At 36.9% G+C, this 20,554-nt stretch overlaps 1 protein-coding gene across 7 annotated transcripts in view; it reads left to right on the forward strand.

Annotated features, from left to right (window-relative positions):
- Positions 1 to 20,554, forward strand: part of LOC150088559 (uncharacterized) — a 478,816-nt gene that overhangs the window by 70,196 nt on the left and 388,066 nt on the right. For 6 of the 7 annotated variants that reach the window (XR_016546738.1, XR_016546737.1, XR_016546739.1 and 3 more), the window contains exon 2: positions 18,754 to 19,221. The exons of the other annotated variant lie outside the window; for it this stretch is intronic. Coding sequence is in view for 3 of the 6 variants with exons in the window: in XM_090369563.1 (XP_090225689.1) it covers positions 18,754 to 19,221 (468 nt within the window). In the remaining 3 variants the exon portion in view is untranslated. The remainder of the gene's footprint in view (positions 1 to 18,753; positions 19,222 to 20,554) is intronic. 7 annotated transcript variants of the gene reach the window in all.

A 20,554-nucleotide genomic window follows, 5' to 3' on the forward strand; every position in this document is an offset into this window, starting at 1 on the left:
TAGTTTGCCCGGCCTGATTTAAGCTATCAACTTCCACAACAACAGATGGAAGTTTGTTCCAGCAATCGACTATTGCTGGCTGAAAGCAAACTTCCACACATCTATTTTACAACTGTCTTTCCTCATTTTGAATCTATGCTACCTCAGGTTTGTAATCTGAGCAAGAGGAAGAATCCTATTAGCATTGAGCCTGCTCAATCCATTCAAGGCCTTATACACCTCAATCAGATTGCCTCGCAAATGCCTAGTCTCCAGAAGCTACAATTGACAGAATTTAAGCATTTCTTCATAAGAGTACTGCTTTGTTCCTTTCACCAGTCTTGTTACCCTTCTCTGTACTCGTTATAGCAACTCGACATCCTTCTTAAAATGAGGCTTCCAGACTTGTACACAGTACTCAAGGTGTGGCCTGACCAAAGGAATAATCAATTATACAAGAGGATAATCACCTCCTTATCCCTGCTTGCAAAATTCCTGTATATCATTGACAAAACCCCATGACCTACTCTGGCAACCTGTCTGCACTGCTCAGAAAACTTCATATCTGACTGCACAGTTACCCCCAGGTCTCTCTCATTCTCCACTACCCTGAGTAGTGGAGAATGAAAGAATTGGTACATTTCTTTGGGGTTACTGCTACCCATACACTGTACTTTGAAATTTGTCAATGTTAAACTGCAGTTGTCACTTCTCAGTCCATCTGCCCAACTTTTCTAGGTCCTGTTGCAGCAGCATACTGTTATTAACAACCCTGCCATCCTTTGTATCATCTGCAAACTTTAACATTAAGCTTGATGATATAAATTCATCAATATCATTGATAAATATGCAAAACAACAATGGGCCCAACACCGAACCCTGAGGGACACCACTAATAACATTAGTCCACGTAGAACAGTACCCATTGATTACCACTCTCTGTCTTCTCCCACCCAACCATTGTTTTATCCATTGTAGCAATTTGCCCTTAATGCTATACTGTTCCAATTTGTATAGTAGTCTTCCATGTGCAACAGTATCAAAACCTTTCCTGAAATCCAAGTATATGATATCAAAATTATTTTTTGCATCCATTTCCTTTGTGACCACATCATAGTATCCAATCAATTTGATCAGACAAGACTTCCCCTTGAGAAACAAATGCTGTTTCTGAATTATTACTGCTGTCTTGTCTAGATGATCCTGTAATGCTTCTTTCACCAGTGACTCCATTATTTTCACTGGAACAGAAGTTAAACTAACAGGTCTGTAAGTACTCATGTCACCCTTTGTGAATTGGAGATACATTTGCACATCTCCAGACTGTGGGGACTTGAGTCCAAGGATGCTCTCATAATTATGGCTAAGGGTTTGCTTACTTCCTTTGCCACCACCACCTTTAATATAACTGAATAGATTCCATCTACCCCAGGTGCCTTTTTTATGTTTAACTTCAACAATTTCTCCTCCATTTGCTCTCAGTTATTACAAAATCATTTAATTCCCTGTTAGAGTTTGATAAACATCTGGCCCTCTCCTCCTTGAATAATTTCTTGTGTGAATGTAGATGCAAAATACTCATTTAGTTTGGCAGCTATCTGAAAATGATCATCTACAGTCAACCCATTGATATCAAGTTGACCAATCTGATTCATCCCCTTACTTTTAGAGTTTATATAAGTAAAGAAGTTTTTGCTGTTTTTCTTTGCATCCTTTGCCAAAGATTTTTCATAATCTGCCTTCACTTGCCTAACCTCCTTTGTGACTTGATTACAGACTAGATTGTATCTACCATAGGCTTCTGTGTCACCTGACAATTTATATGCATCCCATGCATCTTTCTTCTTTGCCACGAGTCTCATTAGTTCTAACATCCAGTATTTCTTAGTTGAAACAAAAAGCCTTGTAGCTTCCAAAATTACTTCTTTGAATGCTTCCCATTTAGAATTTGCTATTGGTAACATAATCAGTTGTTCCCACTGTATAGAACCTAAAAAATATCTGAGACCACTGTAGTTGCCTTTATGAAAGCAAAAACCATTCTATTTAGTCCTGATCTGATGGTAGTTACATCTTGAAGTAGACTTCAAGATGTAACTACCACATCAGTACACTGATCACTACCACCTAGTGGTTTCTTTATCTGTAAATTCTTAATGCATTAGTAATCACTGCTGATAATCAGATCAAAAGTGTTACTCCCTCTCGTTGCCTCTCTAACATTCTCTTGTCACCCTTTGTGAATTGGAGATACATTTGCACATCTCCAGTCCGTGGGGACTTCACTCGAGTCCAAGGATGCTTTCATAATTATGGGACACAACACAGCAATCATCGAATAAATTCACAAAGCCTTGCTGGTGTGCGAGTGACCAATCCACAAGTTCCAGTCTATATCTGAGAAGTTAAAATCCCCCATTATAAGACACTCTGATTTACTGGCCCACTCTATATCTATAAATTGTTCATTGTAATCATCAGAATCATTAGGCCTATAACAAACTCCTTCTGTCATTTTTGCTTTCCCAGTGCTTATGTCACACCAAACTGACTCAATATTGCACTGTCCAACTATATCAACTGAATGCACTTCCTTAGATTTTATGTGTTTCTTAACTAACAAAATAGCCCCTCCTCCCTTCCTATCCTGTCTATCCTTCCTGTTCACATTGTACTCCCCAAATTCCAATTCTGCATCCCTTATATCTGGGTGGCACCACGTCTCTGATATCCCAACAATATCTGCCTCGGATTTCTTAACCAGCACTTCAAATTCATCAAATTTATTTACTATACTCCTAGCATTGGTCTACATGTAAATATACATGCACCTGTTCTTATTCTTAGTTACTCTAACACAGCCCAAATATTTACTTGTTTCAAGACCCCCCAGTAGTTCCTGAAATCCCTAGCAACTGGCTTTCCGGCCTGTTGCTCATTCCGATAGAGGCAGTGAAAGAATCATTTCTACCTCTGCCTACGGCTACTGTTAATCTATTAATCTGTGAATCCTCCCAAGCTAGCAGTTTTCCGACCCACCTAACATTTCCTCGATAGCATCAGCAAATATTCTTGCACCCGTTATATTTAAGTGTATCCCATCTCTGTAGTAGCAATCTCTCCTGTTAACAAGCACAGACAATGCTAAGAAATATTCTACCCCAGGAGCCCTGCACAATCTCTCCAGGGCCAAATTGATTGACAAGGCTCTCATCATATGCTCCCTCCTATTATGTCTGGACAGTTTCAAATTTAACCCTAGCTTGCAACTTTTTTTCAACATTGACCTATACTTGCTTAGTAAATCTGCAGATCTCCTACACTTAATGTTATTAGCGCCAACAGGTACAACGATATTAACCTTTTGTGCCCTTAAAAGATGATATCTGCTCTACAATGTCATAAACTTTTGCACCCTTTCAGACATACTCTGGTACTATTCCATCTGCCAGCCGGGCTAGCCAGGTGGGTAAAGTGCCTGCCTAGCAACCCAAAGGTTGTGGGTTCAAATCCCGCCTCGGGCTTGGATCAGAGTAAAATGCAAAAACTTTGGGAGGTACATTATGGCCACCAGAAGGTCATGCGCCAAAAACAACAACAACAACAACAAAAAAACTATTCAATCTATTCTTTTTGCACAAAATATTTCCCGTTTCCCTGACAGTTGAGTCACCAAAATAACTAGCTCCTGTGGGCGTGGGACCAGTGCAGTTCTGTCCTGAAGGTTGCCGCTGTGTTTCGTGGTGCATAAGAAGCATTGTACTAAGTACTATAGGTTCTAATACCTCTCGTGTTTGGGGATTACATTACATACAAAATAAGAGTGTGCTCTGGTGTTGAGTTGGGCAGCTGAGTACTTGATGTGCCCCCATTTTTAATTTCTTCAAGGGCATCCACCTGATTCTTCAAGCTCTCGTAGACACCCATCAGAATGCTGAGTTGGCACCTAATTTCTTCACATTCTCTGCACCTAGCACACCCAAAGACATCCTCCACGGCTAGATGTCTTGTTCAAGAGAGATCCGCAAACATGTCACACCTTGCTCATTTTTTTAGACTGTGATGCATTGAAGAAACCTGCCCTTCGTTTCTCCCACAAACCACACCACTTTCGCTACTTGGTGCAAGTTGCTTTGCTGCTCTAGTCTGGGGCATTATTTCCATTTAAATACAATTTAATTAACAAAAAGAATTAAAAGGATTTATAAATTTTATTGATTAATTGCCAGTACTATACTAAGCTAACAGGTTCCTACTACAGTGCAATCTATTACACTATCTAGTTTTCTGTTATGCCTTACGCTATGGGTGCCTCCGTAGCCAGGTGGGCAGGAGCAGCAGTGCGTAGCACACGCTTTTTGATTACACTGGGGTTCGAGCCTGTGAGCCACCAAATATGGGGGATGCGGAAAGGTCAAGGCATGACCACCACATATCCCCGGAGCAATATGGCCTTAGTTGCTAATGGTCCTAAAAACCAAATAACAACAGCATTATGCTATGAAGTTCAAGATATACGTAATGTTATTCCGTATCGATACTACACAATGGCGGCAAGTTTCGAACAGTACAAGTTTTACTGATACTAAGTAATAACCCACAAAATTTTTATCTAAGTTCAAAATAAACTAAGTATTGTAACTAGGAATATAAAGCTACTTCTAGAAAATAAATTAACATGCCAATTTAGCAGAGCTGGAACTAGGAAATTCTATGCCTGGGGCAAAAGTGTTATAAGTATGCCCTCATTATATGCATGTAGTCAATCTTTCAGTAGCTTAGCTAGAGTTGTCGATACCTGGGGGGCAACATGTCTTCCTGGTGCCCCTGATTGTGATAGATAATTCCTTCAGTTTGCACCCCTGAAGCTCGGTGCCTGGGGGAAATTTCCCCTCTGCAGCCCCCTTGCTATGCCTCTGCAATCTTTAAGAATTTATAAAAATTATTTCAGCAGTCTACGATTTTCATATATTTATTAATAAAATAATTTAAATAATACAATGAATATAACAAAACAAAATATCAAAGAAAAAGAAACTTACAAATATTTGTTTATATCTACAGAGAATTTAATTCTAAATAGCCTACAAAGAAAATACATATAAACTACAAAGAAATTAGAAAACTAGATAGTTTATGTTTATATATCTAGTATAAAATCATAGAAACAAAATATTGTCAAATATAGTACTTTTAACATTATAGCTTAAACTAAAAATATGCAATGAAGGTGTATTATTTTAATTGAATTTTTCTCAATTTGAAGGACCTTTCACAAGAAGCTACCGTTACAGGCAGGATGAGAAAAGTTCATAGCGCTATTTCTACATTTAGATAAGATTCTATTAGACAATACTCAAACAAATTGGAGTTGTAAAGGGGTTGTTTCTTGGTTGAAAAATTGTTTGTCCTCCAGTGATAACAACTGGAGGATATTTGCTACAATTGCCTAAAGGCAGGAGATGAAAACAAAGCATACAAAGTTGTCTCTCGTAATCCGTTTGTTATATGGAAATTTTCTTCATTCTACAGAAACTTTTAAATGTAATTACCAAAAGGAATTCAAAAAATTCGCTATAAAGAAGTTTGTTAAACAACGGTTCGACTGTAATTAAATCAAAAAATGAAGCAATTTTAAAATATATAACTGGTCGGATGAGCTCTTAAAATGCTGCACCTGGGGCTAGTGTCCCACTTGCTGGCTCTCCAATTTAGTCAATAAAATGGTAAAAATTTAAAAAAACTTCTATTAGCTGGAGCTGTAAAAACTTCGCCCGCACTGAGCTAATAGGTAATTATCCAGCTGACCTTTGAATTTCCCCAAATTGTCAGCCTCCACCACCTATGTAAGTAACTTATTCCAGTAATTTATAACTCGCTGACTAAAATAAAATTTTCTGCAGTCCAGTGTAAACATCTCCCTACGTAATTTGAGTTTATGGTCCCTGGTTCTAGAATCATTTATAACTGCGAAAATTTTGTCCCCATTCATTTTACTTTTGCCTCTCAGAGCCTTAAACACCTCAATCAAGTCTCCTCTAAGGTTCCTAGTTTCCAAGCTGTACAACCCACATATTCAAAGTCTTTCCTCCCCACCTGGATGACCTTTTGCTGATCTCACCTGGTTCATTACCTGCCTTTGTACTCTTTCAAGAAGCTCTGTCTGTTTTTAGGTCTGATCTCCATACTTGAACACAGTATTTCAAGTGTGGTCTAACAATAGCCTTGTATAATGGGATTATCTCTAATAGCAAATGTTTTGATAAATCATTGATAGGACACCATCGGCCTTCTTTGCAACCTGTCTATGCTCAGAGAACTTCATGTCTGATCATATTGTAACTCCCAAATCAATTTCTTGTACTACTGACTTTAGTTCAACTCCACCAAGTGTATAAGTTATTTTGGAGTTACTCCCAGGTGCAAGACCTCGTGCTTTTCTGAATTAAAGCAAAGCTGACACTTTTCTGACCATTCCTGAAGTCTATCTAGGTCACTCTGAAGAAGCTCTGCTTGGTGACTATTAACTATTCTATCAATCTTTACATCATCTGCAAATTTAGACATCACACCGTCTGTCCCTTCATTGATGTCATTTAAGGAAATCAAAAACAACAGTGGTCCCAATACTGATCCTTGGGGATTTCCATCAAATCCGCTTCGCCAGCCTCATTTTCTCCCAGTAATACTTGAACGTCTTCAATAATCATATATATATATTTATTAGTCACGTTGCTCTGTGGATATTGTGTATAAATGGTGTTTTCCAAGGTCGATTTTCTGTTTAACCAGATGAAAACCCTCATGTTTCCTGGAGGAAAAACCATGCTACTCTTGCCTGAGACTGACTAACTTAGCAATGCGTTAAAAAAGACTCATAAAAATTTTCTCCTGTCATTGACGGCATTCAAAGTCAGGTTTTCCTACAGTGTGGGGAAGACGGTGATTCTAGTAGCAACAGGGCTTCAATAGTCATATCATCAAAACCTTCCCCTCCTACAGACTTAGCAAGTTCTACTATCATGCTGATCTGTTTTCTGTCGGTTCAACAATATTTCCTGAATGAACTGACCCTGGGCATTCATTTTTCCAACATGCATTCAATGTTGACAGTTTTACTTCTTTGAGCAATAAAGTTAAGATTAAGATTAGTCCACAATCGAAAAATGTTTCCATGCCGCCATCATTTCAATAGATTTGGAATCAGTTTTTTTTCCAAAATCCATTGTAACAATTTTCTGATGTAATGAGTTGAAGGTAGATATAATGCCTTGATCTAATGGCTGAATTAAAGATGTAATAGGTGGTAGGAACATTATTTCAACATTTGGATAACTTAAATCTTTTGGATGGCCTGACACATTATCCAATAGTAATAAAAGTTTGAAATCTAGATTTTTCTACTAGTTCTGTAGCACAGAACCTAAAATGACAATTTCCTAACAAAATGAAATGTGGGATTTCTCAATAATTTTTTTGTATAATGACTAGTGAGTCAACAATGGGCATTCACAAAAAGAATGGAAATGTTGAAAAATTACATCTAACATAATAGCAGGGTTTTCCTGCACAAAGGCTGAAAAATACTGTGTTATGCGAGGCCTGCCACAATTTTCTAACCATGTTAGAGCGAAACCATGTTATCTTAGTACCATGTTGTGCGAGGATTGCCTCAATTTATCAATCATGTTAGAGTGAAACTGTTGTAAAAGTACCATGTTATATGGGGGTTGCCTGTATTATATATTAGCTGAAGCACTGGATATTCCATGAACTTTTATATTTAAGCTCTTTAAGATTTGTTGAGATGTTCAAGATTTCATTCAAAATCGGACCAATAGAAATACAGAAAAATCCCCTCCCCCCATGTAATAGCTCGACTTACAATGGATGGATTTATGTGAAATTTTATATTTGACTCTCTTAGAATGATTTGTTGAATCTTTCCAAATTAAAATTAGACTAATAGCTATTATTATTTTTTTTTTACATACATAAAGCAGACTATCCATAGTGAAGCACTGGATATTGTTTGTTTCAGAGTACTGATTGCAGCAATGAATGGGCAATGTGGTGGAAGTGCAGAAAAGAAATTTTCGCAATTTGTGCATACAAGTTGTTGCTTTTTTGTTAATACTTTTTTTTTTTTTGTTATAAATCATGAATTATTATTATTTACTAATGTATCTGAAATGTAACATGCTGCATACATTAACTAACTTGTTTTTCCAATCTCTTATAGTTATCAAGCCCGCATCTAATTGAACTGCAATTGTTTTTAGAGCCTCACTTTTATTGAGTCTTTCTAGAGCATCAACTTAATTTTCATAGAAACAACTCTATTTTTTTTGTCACTCATATTTCATTAACTTACATAACATTTGATTAAATTACCTAGATTAATTACAGTAATAAATAATTTTATTGGTGCAAACATGGTTTTGAGACAAACACCCAACTGGCGCTCAGCAAGCGTACATCTCAACAGGTGGACACAGTGTACAACACAAGGCTACTAGCTGCAAGCATACCAGACTAGTGCCCATAGCAATGTGCCTGTGGGCACAGACAGTGTGTTTTAAAGAGGGAAGGGGAGCATCAGTTAAGCAGGTTCTACTGTACCACATAAGGGTGGTCTCACTTAGAATGCAGGTGGCCGCTTACTTGGAACCAACAGCGACATGCAGCTGAAGTTTCTCACTGGGTAAAATAGACAGAAAGCAGTGACCAGTGCAACATCTCACTATGCGATGGGGTAGGTTTTACAGCGCCACTGTATTGCAGAATATTAATCCCTTTAGCTCTCAAGAAAACTGGTACCGTAAAATTGCCGATCAACCCCTCCTTCAATTCAGTGGGTGTCTCGTAATTTTCAGGTGAAAACTTATGAAAAGATAAATAATTATGGGGAAAAGAGAGGGAGCAGGTGGTTTATTAATGCCCATCGCAGGACATTTCGATAAAATATTCGTTGGAATGAGCACTGAAATAATTGAAAGAGGAAGGGAATAATATTTTTGCAGGCGAAGAATTTAAAATTTATCAAAGGGGAAAAAAAAGATGTTAGTTGTGAAGTGTTCAGAAGCTATATATAAATAAATGTTATGTATCAATAATAGTTGAGGAGTATGGAAAAGAAAATAAACTGGAAAAATGAGAGGAGGTAGCATAGCCACAAATCTAAAAAGTAAAAATCCTAATAATAAAAGACAAAAAATAACATATTTTAAACGTAAGAGAGAATTATATACATAAGTATATTGTCCCATGACAAACAATCCTGGTGTTTCTTCCAGTGTCAACTACCAGAATTGCACCAAAAAAACGATAATATAGTTTTTTTTGGTTTTTTCTTTGGTGCAATCTTTCTTTTTAAAGACTAATCTCTGCCCTATACAGGGTTACCAGACTTCTTCGTTTCCAAGGACATGTCCTAGTTTTTAGGGCATCCTCGGACGTCCCACGGATTTTACAATTGCACCCTAGTTTTTTATAAATAAAAAAAAAAAAATCATCTCATCGTAAAATGAGTTTTCATTAAATATTCTGTGCTTTTGCACCTTCGGTCAGTACAACAGAATAAATAAAATCAATGCGCTAGTTGCATTAAGTGGACTGTATTATCTCAAAATTACACAAATCAAATTATGACTTTGCTACAACCTCTCTCGCTCTTGTACTCAGTGACACTCGGACGAGATCAGAAACCTCTGTCGTCTCTCTCGAATTGGGAGGTGCATTATGGCCACAGAAGCCGATGCGCCAAAAACTACCAAAAAAAAGTTTTATAATTACTTACTTTGCAATCCAAACTTTCTGAAAATGATTGGTAGTAACAATAAATATTGTATTGTAATTTTTAGTAATAAATATAATTTTTAAAATGTCCTAGTTTTTTTTCCTATTTTGTCCTAGCTTTTGAATTTTAAATCTAGTATTATATATATATGTACAGGGTGTTTCAGTTAAACGTTTCAGAACTTCTAAGAGGGGTAGGGTACATCCTGACAACTCGAAATCATATAGCAATGTGGGGTCGGAAATGCTTTCCTGAAGCGGTGTTGTACACAGAAGCACGATAAAGAAAAGAGACCGTAAGTGAGAAATCGTTTTAATAATACATGAAAAGAAGCAAAAGGTACATGGATTAAAGTAAGTGTTTGAAGTTTCTTCCACGGGCTACAATGCACGCCTCACATCTCCGACGCATGGACATCCGAACATTCTGGAATACTCCAGGCGAATTTCGAATTTCTTCGGCAGCTACTGCGATTCTTGCAACCAGCTCCTCAGCATTGTCAACAGGGGTGTCATAAACTAGCGATTTCATATGACCCCAGAAATAAAAATCAAGACATGATAGGTCGGGTGACCGAACAGGCCAACGCACGGGACCACCACGTCCGATCCACTGTTGACCAAATGTGACATCCAGGTAGTTACGAACATCTCCCCTATAATGGGCAGGGGCTCCATCGTGTTGGAACCACATTGTCTGTTGCGTCGATGCAGAAATCTGTTCATATCTCAAAAGTTGTGGCAATACTTGCTGCAGAAAGATCAAGTAGATAGGTCCGGTTAGACGATACGATAACAGGTAAGGTCCGATGAGGTGATCTCCCATAATACCGGCCCATACATTGACCGAAAATCGAATCTGTGCTGCACGACGTCGTATTGCATGCGGGTTCTCGACCGCCCAGATATGGTCGTTATGCGTGTTGAAAATTCCTTCCCTTGTGAAGGATGCCTCATCGGAAAACAACACTTCAGCAGGAAAAAGGGGATTTGTAGCACATTTTCCAAGGTACCACTGTGTGAAAGCAATACGAGGTTGAAGAAACTTCGAACACTTACTTTAATCCATGTACCTTTTGCTTCTTTTCATGTATTATTAAAACGATTTCTCACTTACGGTCTCTTTTCTTTATGGTGCTTCTGTGTACAACACAGCTTCAGGAAAGCATTTCCGACCCCACATTGCTATATGATTTCGAGTTGTCAGGATGTACCCTACCCCTCTTAGAAGTTCTGAAACGTTTAACTGAAACACCCTGTATATATATATTAATTTCTATAGCTAATTACAATATTATTATGTTTAATAATTTTTTAAACATAATAGTATTAAACATATTAAACATAATATAAAATTTAAGCTCGCTGCTTACTGCATACATAAATCTATAAATTGTTGTAGAATTATATTTTGTGATGTTTTTTATTTTGAATTGCAATTGTGAGTTTTTGTTATAAATTTTTAACATTCCTGTTTGAATGTAGTTTTTCTGTTTTATCCTATATTGGTTGTCGAATATAAACCTTTGAAATCAAAGCTTCATTGAAATCAATGTCCATGTTGAAATAAATGTGTGGTGTCGACAACCAGCGAGCTTAAATGAAAATTCTTTTAAGCTAGCATGGGGATTAACACACCCAGCACTAATCAATCCTGATATGTTTTTGCGGACACCACTGTCTATGCGCGACTTGGGGGGGGGGGAGTAAATCACTTATTTCTGTTAATGGATTAATTTTGGATGATTATCTGTGATTTATAGGTATAGAATGGTAATAGAAATCATATAGTGTATGATTTCTATAGCTAAATACAATATGTATTTTTTAATTAATTAAGTTTCATTTAATGTTAACTGCAGATGGAAAATCTAGATTAATTAGGAAGTAGGATATATAAAACCGATGTATGCTAGAAGTTACTGTCATTTTTTAGGCCATGATTTAAAATATAATGCATGTGCATATTTTAAGCACCATGCAGGCTGCAATTTGTTGTAAAAGAAAAACAGTAAGAAACTTAAAAAAATATATATTTATTTATAAAAAAAACCAATGATAACATTTAATGTGATTTTTTTTAGAAACAATAAATATAAATCTAAAAACTGAAGTAATGAAAAGTTAATTTTACATATTCCAAAACCATTTCTTCCTTGTCCTACTGATTAATTTTTGCTTTTTTTTTTCAAGTTTGAAAACAATAAGGAACTGATGGGTATACCCAATCCCCATATAGTACACAAAATTTTGAATAATATAATTTATGTAATGAATTGGATAGTTATAAAGGGCAATTTTTAAATATATCAGAACGAATCAAGAAACGTTTCAAATTCAAATAATAAATGTTATTAATATTTTTCCTTGCTAACATTTCTCCATGGTATTCCTTTTTATGTACATCGCATACCCAGTTAGTTGACACTTTTGTTCCATATTGCGCATTTTACATAAATCCATAAATGGCTGAAATCAAAATTTCAGTATCCATGCCTAAAACTTCTGGATTACAGGTTTTCTTTACATCACCACAAATTCTTGCTTTTTACGGCAACAGTAGTGCTAATAATTGCCTAAAGGCCAGAGGTGCGAGCAACGCATACCTAGTTGAGTGATATACTTACTTCTCTGGGAATCAGCAAACTTAATTTGTTGAGGAAAGCTGGGGGATTAACACAAGAAGCGATGCCGCTGTCCACACAATGTTATTGTATGCACTTACATTGTTCATTTAGATTACCCGTAGCTGCTGGTACCAAGTAAGCATGCCACCTGTGTTCTACGTGAGAGCACCCTAACAGTGGAGTTGAACTGACATTGGGGAGCTGCTTTACATTAGATACATACATGTACCATTTATCAAATGTGCTGTATAATGAACAGAATATTTCTTTGTTTAATCATGCTGTCATAATGAAACCTGAATGATTGATTGTAGAGTTGCCATTCTTTATCATACTCATTCATTACTGCTCCTTCAATAAGATTTGAGTCATAATAGTGTCATCTACATTTGATGGACTTTAAATGCATACTCAATCATGGACGGCACTCTGTTATGACTCAAATATTACTTGGACTTGCATGCCTCCTTTGCAGGATGTAGGCCATTGTCTTCAGAAAACAAAGAATTTGACTCATTAAGAGATAACTGCCGATTATTACACCATGATTATTGCCTTTCTTAATGGCATCACATTCCGAAACCTTTTCTAGTTCCTAGGTGATGCACATCACTCCTCAACCCAGGAAAATAGGAGATGATGTCATAAGACATCAATTGGGCCCCTAATTGGCCATCAGAGCAGCTCAGTAAAAGAAATGTAGAAGCTGCACAGTACATCTGTGTTCTTATTTCTATTTACACCTTTATACTTTATTTCTGTTTATCATACTTTTAACTTTTTTTTGAGATCCCCCATTATGTTAAAACTTTTTACATCAAAAGCATGACAGCATTCATAAGCATATTCAAATACTGCCGATTTCCGAACATTTCCCTTTTCTACATGTTTATAATGGTGACAATTCTAGTTTCACGTAACCTTCCTCTCTTACAACTGCATGTGCAGCAGTGCGTATCACACGCTTCTTGATTAGACCGGGGTTCGAGCCCGTGACCACCAAATATGGAGGATGCGGAAAGGTCAGGGAATGATCACCGCATATTCCCGGAGCAATATGGCCTTAGTTGCTAATGCTCCTAAAAAAAAAAAACAAAACTGCATGTTGTATGTAATGTCTCTTCTGCTAGTCAGAATATTTAAAACAATAAACAAAAGGCAAAATATTGCCTTTTGTTTATTGTTTTAAATACCACATCTAATCCATATTTTCATAGAACCCTTCCCCCCATTCCTTTTATGGGAAGGGAAGACAGCCATTTATTGGAATGGAGAGAATCCCATGGTATGTTATTATGACCACTTCTTTTCAATTTGTTTCTATTCTGCACTTTTTTATTTGACTTTGAAGTAATTTGTTTATTCCTGTAATTATTTGCATATGGTTTTATTGGCCAGCCACGTGGAAACCCAGTTTTAGTAAGGGTTATGGTGGTTATTTACTCTACAAGTTAGCATTTTGATGATGCTCTTTTTAATATTCATTGGGTGGTTTTAATTAAAATAAATGTAGCATCCAGTTTTTTCCCCTTCTACATCTGGGTAATAATAGAATTTTATACCCTTTTAAACGGCAGATTTTAATTTTCTTCTAGTTCCTTTTTGAACCTTAGAGTTTTATATTTATTGTTCGTGTACTCAAAAAATAGTGTTAATTGTGGTTCCCATGTCAAAAAAAAAAAAAAAAAAAAAAAATCCACATATTTTATCCATGTAGAGGGTCTTGTATATCAAACCAGTGTCTCTTCAAAATCTTCCATGAGTGGTGAAAGTGGGTTTCCCCATCTGTATGTAAATTTTTCCCTCATTGAAATAACTAGATTCTAAAGTATGTATAAATATAGTGCAAGCGCATCAGAAATACATAGCTATATCTGAATAAATCAGAATATTAGTAAAACGGCATCGTTTTAAATTATATCTCATATTGTGAATACCTTCACAACGAGTTGCCATGATATTGCACTACTTCGAATAAGTAACGCTTCATCTAAGGAGAAGACTAATGTTACTTATTCTCAGATGGATACCACCACCCAGACGGCACCGTTTCAGGGCTATTTTGTATTTATGTGGGATAATAACTCGACTATCCAGTTGTCCCTATTAGACTTAGAAAAGCAAAAAGGTAGAGGGAAAGTAATAGTAGGAGTGGAAGAGGAAAAGAAATGGTGTAGAAGAATGAAAGGGACAGTAGCTCCTTCAACTCACACTGCTCATAAACTCCTTGAATAGGCAATGCTTCCCCAGTGGAGAAGGCTGGTGTTACTTATTCTTGGAAACTCCGGACATCATCAGGCTCCCCCGGTGCCGTTTCAGGGCTCTTTGGCCCTTCTTCGGTGGGTGGGTAGGTACCTGAGTGATGCAATGATGGCAAAACAGTTATGAAGTATAACTTCACACTATGAGAGATGCTTGATGGTGTATTATGTATTTAGACTCTAAAGCGTTTAGGGCATAAGCCTCAAGCTATGGGGGGGGGAGTCTAGACTATGTATAAATATAGTGCAAGCACATCAGAAATACATAGCTATATCTGAATAAATCACAGAATTTTAGTAAAATGGCATCGTTTTAAGTTATCTCATATTGTGAATACCTTCACAATGAGCTGCCATGATATTGCACTACTTCAAATAAGTAGCACTTCACCAATGGAGAAGACTAATGGTACTTATTCTCAGATGGATACCACCACCCAGACGGCACATTTCAGGGCTATTTGGCCCTTCTTCGGTGGGTGGGTAGGTACCCAAGTGATGCAATGATGGCAAAACAGTTACGGGTACCTACCCACCCACCAAAGAAGGGCCAAATAGCCCTGAAACGGCACCAGGGGGAAACCTGATGATGTCCGGAGTTTCCAAGAATAGGTAACAACACCACCGTCTGGGTGGTGGTATCCATCTGAGAATAAGTAACATTAGTCTTCTCCTTAGGTGAAGTGTTACTTATTTGAAGTAGTGCAATATCACGACAGCTCGTTGTGAAGGTATTCACAATATGAGATATAACTTAAAACTAGCCTTTTACTAATATTCTGATTTATTCAGATATAGCTATGTATTTCTGATGCGCTTGCACTATATTTATACATAGTCTAGACTCTCCCATAGCTTGAGGCTTATGCCCTAAAACCTTTAGGTTCTAAAGCTAATTGTAATAACTTAATTATCATAATATTAGAAAGTAACTTATTCTTTTGTGGAATTTTGACTTTCCACCTGCTTATTTGTTTTTTCTGCCTGTTTCTTCTATCTCCCTGGATATAGAAGCCATATTCGTAAATATGGCTTATATATCCATACTTGACGTACATTCACCATGAAAGTTTATCAAATTTTTCTTTCTTGATAATGTTGATGAAACAATAAAAAAATTTTTAGTGGAAATTTATGATGGACTCTAACCATTTTGTAAGTTTTGTTCTGGACTGTATTTACTGTTAATGATCAGTAACAGTAAATGGTGTAGTGTAACAATTTATAGTGCTCTTAATAAGATAACCTGCATGGTAAACAACTCTTTTAAAGCCACGTTTAAATAATTCGGATTCAGTCTTGCCACAACAAGGTTGAGTTGTAAAATAGTAGGCAACACTGAACATTTTAGGCCCAGTAGTAGCTTGCTGCTGGGATTTGTTGAGCCCTAGTTTAGTTAGCAGAGCCTCAAGGTTTATTGATCAGATGGCTGTGAGAGTTATATGACAAGAAGTGGTTAAATAAGCAACTGAAGTTAATTCTCCTTTATCACTTTGCCACATGTGATGGTCTTTCTATCACCAATGGCATGGAGCTGCTGCCCTACATGTTATTCATAACAAAGTTTATAAAATTTAATTTTAATATATCGAATATATTGCTCATCTCTCTTTTTTTTTTCTCCAAGGAGTTGTCCATTAAAAGATTACTTAAATGTTGAAACACTGATATCAGTTCACTGATATTTTGATGAATTGATATTAGTTTTTAATACCAGAATTTATATCAGTTAACAGCCAGGTGATCAACTGCTAATTGAGTTTGTATTTTTTAATAATTGCTCACATACACAACAGATAACACCACTCTGCATGGTTTAGTATTTTGATGTTTGTAAACTAATAGCTGTTTTTAGCTCATTGTTTTACGCTGATTTCAGAAATATATATATATTTTTTTTTTCTATCACGTTCCTTTTTTTTTTTTTTTTTTTTTTTTTCTCTCTCAAAAATCACATAAATAGGTGTCATGTTTTTATTAAGTTTGGAGTAAATGCTAGGAATTTCTAAACTAAATGTTCACATGTTGGCAACACTGCCATCAGTCATTTGTTTCTTGATCTTGAGAACTCCATGCAGTAGTGTTTATCAGTGCAAGCTCAGTTTATTTTTTGTTATATTTGTGGAATACTGTATATGTAATCCTCAAGCAAACACAACATATTACAGCATTTGTAAAAAATGCCTATTGTGCTTATTTTGGAGTGAAACTCAGTGAACAAGATAAACAGAGAGAGCTCCACATAAGGTTTGCTGAACCTGTTTTGAAGCATTGAGATTGTGGAAAAGTGGTAAAAAGACGGCTATGCCATTTGGAATTCCTATGATTTGGTGGGAGCCTACAAACCACTGTGATGACTTACTTTTTGCTTAGTTAATGTAGAGGGATGCAGAGAGTAAGAAGGGGCATTGTGTATCCTGCCATTAGTCCAGTTCCACATGGCAATAATCTGCTGATTCCACAACATCCATTTATATAGCAGCAGTGAGAATCTTCTGAAGTTGAAACAGAAGTATACAAGCCTGGAGACATTGAGTCCAGCCCTCAACTTTTCTCACCATTAACTTAATAATGTGGTAAGAGATTTAAATTTACCAAAGGAATTTGCAGAACTCCTTGGTTCTAGACTTAAGTCAAAAAATATTCTAGCACATGGGATGTTTTCTTATGTACATTCACAGAGAAGAACTAATACCCTACTTTTCTGAGGATGATTCTATGGTTTTTTGCAGTAATATAAATGACTTACTGAACTATTTAGAAATTATTTACAATCCTGCACAATGGAGACTTTTTATTGGCTCATCAAAGAGGAGTCTCAAAAGTGCATTGCTCCACAGTGGAAATAAATATGGGTCAATTCAATAGCTCACCCTGTGCATATGAAAGAAACATGAGAACTTAAAGAAGTTGAAAATATTAAGTATGAGGGAGTTGGTTGGTTGGGCTGTGATAGGCATGTTACTTCGCCAGCAATCTGGTTACACAAAAATGCCTTGCATTTTCTATGAATGGGACAGTTGGGCAAGGAGTAATCATTGGGATGTCAAAGGCGGATCAAAGAGGGGCAGTTTGTTGCCTGGATCAAAGAATATAGATCATATACCACTGGTAGACCCCAAAACTGCCCTCCTTCCATCCTTGTATATCATACTGGATTTGATGAAACAGTTTGTAAAATGTTTGTTTAAGGAAGTTTCTTTGCACTAAATTCCTATCGACCAACCAAGAGAAGCTAAAATAAGGTATTTTTTTTGGACTTCAAATTCGCAAACTGATGAGGGCCCAAAATTTTGAGGAAACTCTGAATAAAAAGAGAAAAACAAGCATGGGTTAGCTTCTGGTCTGTTGTTGAGAACTTCTTAGGGAACAACAAGAATCCAGAATTCAAGTACATATATAGTTGAAAATATGTTGGCAAACTTCAAGAAGGTGGGCTGAACCATGAGTGTCAAGGTACATTTTTTACACTCCCTCATCAACTGCTTCCCAGAAAATCTGGGAGGTGTTAGTGAAGAATAGAGTGAGAAATTTCGACACTAAAGACATGGAGATGAGGTACTAAGGAAGGTGGAATGTCAAAATGATGGCTGGCTATTGCTGGATGCTGAAGAGGGACTGTAAATTAGAAGGATCTGCAAGAAACTCAAAGAAATGAAAATTTGTTGACCCTTCGTAAATCAGTTTTTTAAAAGAGAGGTGAATGTTCAGTAGACTTTAACACACTGCCCTTTTTCAATAGTGTTTTCAATATGTATTTAAATATAAAAGTCTGGTAAAAGTAGCATTTTGTCATAATTTCAGTGCACAAATTCTGCCAAAATTAATAAAAATTTGTGAAAAATCAAATTTTCTTTCGTGATTTTTGAAGAAACCTGACGTGATGAAAACAAATGGAAGTCATTTTTGAAATCAGCATTAGAAAATAAATCAGAAACACCTATTTCTGAGAAAACAGCAGTGAATTTTTTTCAAAATTCAAGGTAGTGTAATCTTTCATAAATCTCTTTCGATTTACATTTTCTCATTTGACCACAACAGAAACATCACATTTGGTTTATTTGAACAACTTTCTTCTAATTCTGTAGCTTGCTCCAAAAGATGAAACTGAAATGGAGAAATTAAATCAGCTAAAAGCTCAAGCAGAACAGTGGAAAGCTCAGCAGTCTCAAATGCAGGGCGGCTGGAATTATCAAGTTCAAAATCAGTGGCCCCAAGGTACTTGGCAACAAGGAACATGGAGTCAAGGAACATGGGGACAAACATGGCAGCAGCAGCAGTCACAGCAGCAGCAACAGCCACAGCAGTCCCAGCAGCAGCAGCCCCAACAGCAACAAGGACAGTGGAAACAAGAATTTTCACAAGAACAAACACAGCAACAGCAGCAAACTGAAACCTCAGAACAGAAAACCTCACAACAAAAAGAAGCACAACCACAGCCTCCACCAACACCACAAGACCAACAGCCCCCACCACCACAACAACAACAACAACAACAGCAGCAGAAGGAACAGGATTTGTGGAGGCAGGGAACTACAGAAACATCCGGACAACAGGTAAGATTATTTTTGTTTTGTTGGTTTTGTGTTTGTGCATATTATTTTTACATCATTAGGAGGGTTATTCTTTAGTTGAGTCCCAAGAATATTGCCATTAATCTGAAATGAATAATCACAGGAATGCAAAATTTGATGTATAGCTACACCCATTAATGTATTGGAGGTGGCAGCATAGTACGGTTTTTGTTTTAAATCAACATTGTATTCAGCGCTTTATACAGTTTTTATGATAATATATCTAAGACTCTGTTACTTAGTGGTGTGTGTGTGTGTGTGTGTGTGTGTGTGTGTGTGTGTGTGTGTGTGTGTGTGTGCGCGCGCGCGCGCCCCCTAGGGGCTCACACCTGGTGAGTATTGGCTTGGCACACTCAGGGTCCTGAGCTTGATATCATCATTCTTCTCTTTCTCCATTTATGAGATTTTTTCCACCTCACGACATGTATTGGTACCAAATACATGGGGTGATTGGTTGTTTCCAGTTACTATTATTATTGTTACTGTTGGTTGAGAAACCTCTTACTACCCTACATGTGTTTAGGATTGCAACTTTCTGAAGTTCCATGTAAGTGTTCTGTGGGAGACCTCTTATTGCTATGTTCTGATGAAGACTCTTTGGCACCATGCCAGTGGTTGACACAATGATTGAGATGATCGTTACTTGTTCCATATGTCACATAGCTTTGACTTCCTGTCTTAGGTCTGAGTACTTGCCGATATTTTCCTCGTATGTTTTCTGGAAGTTACTCGTGTTGGGTACTGTTGGTCAGGTAGGTAGCCATTTCCTTCTTGTCAGTAAGGGTTTTGACTGGTCTGTTGTGTGGAATTGCCTTGTCCATCATTATGTCCCAGTATAGTCTGTAAGTAGAGGTCTCTAGTATGGCCTGAGGCTTGTAATATGGTTAACCTTCTTTGATCAGATGGTATTTTTGTGCTAGCTTCTGATGTATTATCGTAAACATCTGGTTCTGTCTGAGTCATATCACTCTCTATCCTGCGCTGATGTGCTGGATTGTTTCTGGGGCTTGTGGAATTGTCGACTTGTGTCATCTATTATTCCTGGGGTCTTTAGTGATGTATTTCTTGTATGAAGGAGTTTACTTATGCATGGGTTAATGCTCACACACACACATCATTTATATTACCAAAGTAGTTTTAGTGCATAATTTTAATTATATTTCATATTGTGAATACCTTCACAATGAGTTGCCATGGTATTCCACTTCCTCGAATACCTAACGCTTCACTTTTGGAGAAGGCTATTGTTACTTATTCTCAGCAGATACCAATACTCAGATGGCACTGTTTCGAAGCTTATTTGCTTCTCGTCAGT

The sequence above is a fragment of the Mastigoproctus giganteus genome, chromosome 3, assembly GCF_048544385.1.
Source record: "Mastigoproctus giganteus isolate SK-2022 chromosome 3, ASM4854438v1, whole genome shotgun sequence".
NCBI classification, from domain to species: Eukaryota; Metazoa; Arthropoda; class Arachnida; order Uropygi; family Thelyphonidae; genus Mastigoproctus; species Mastigoproctus giganteus.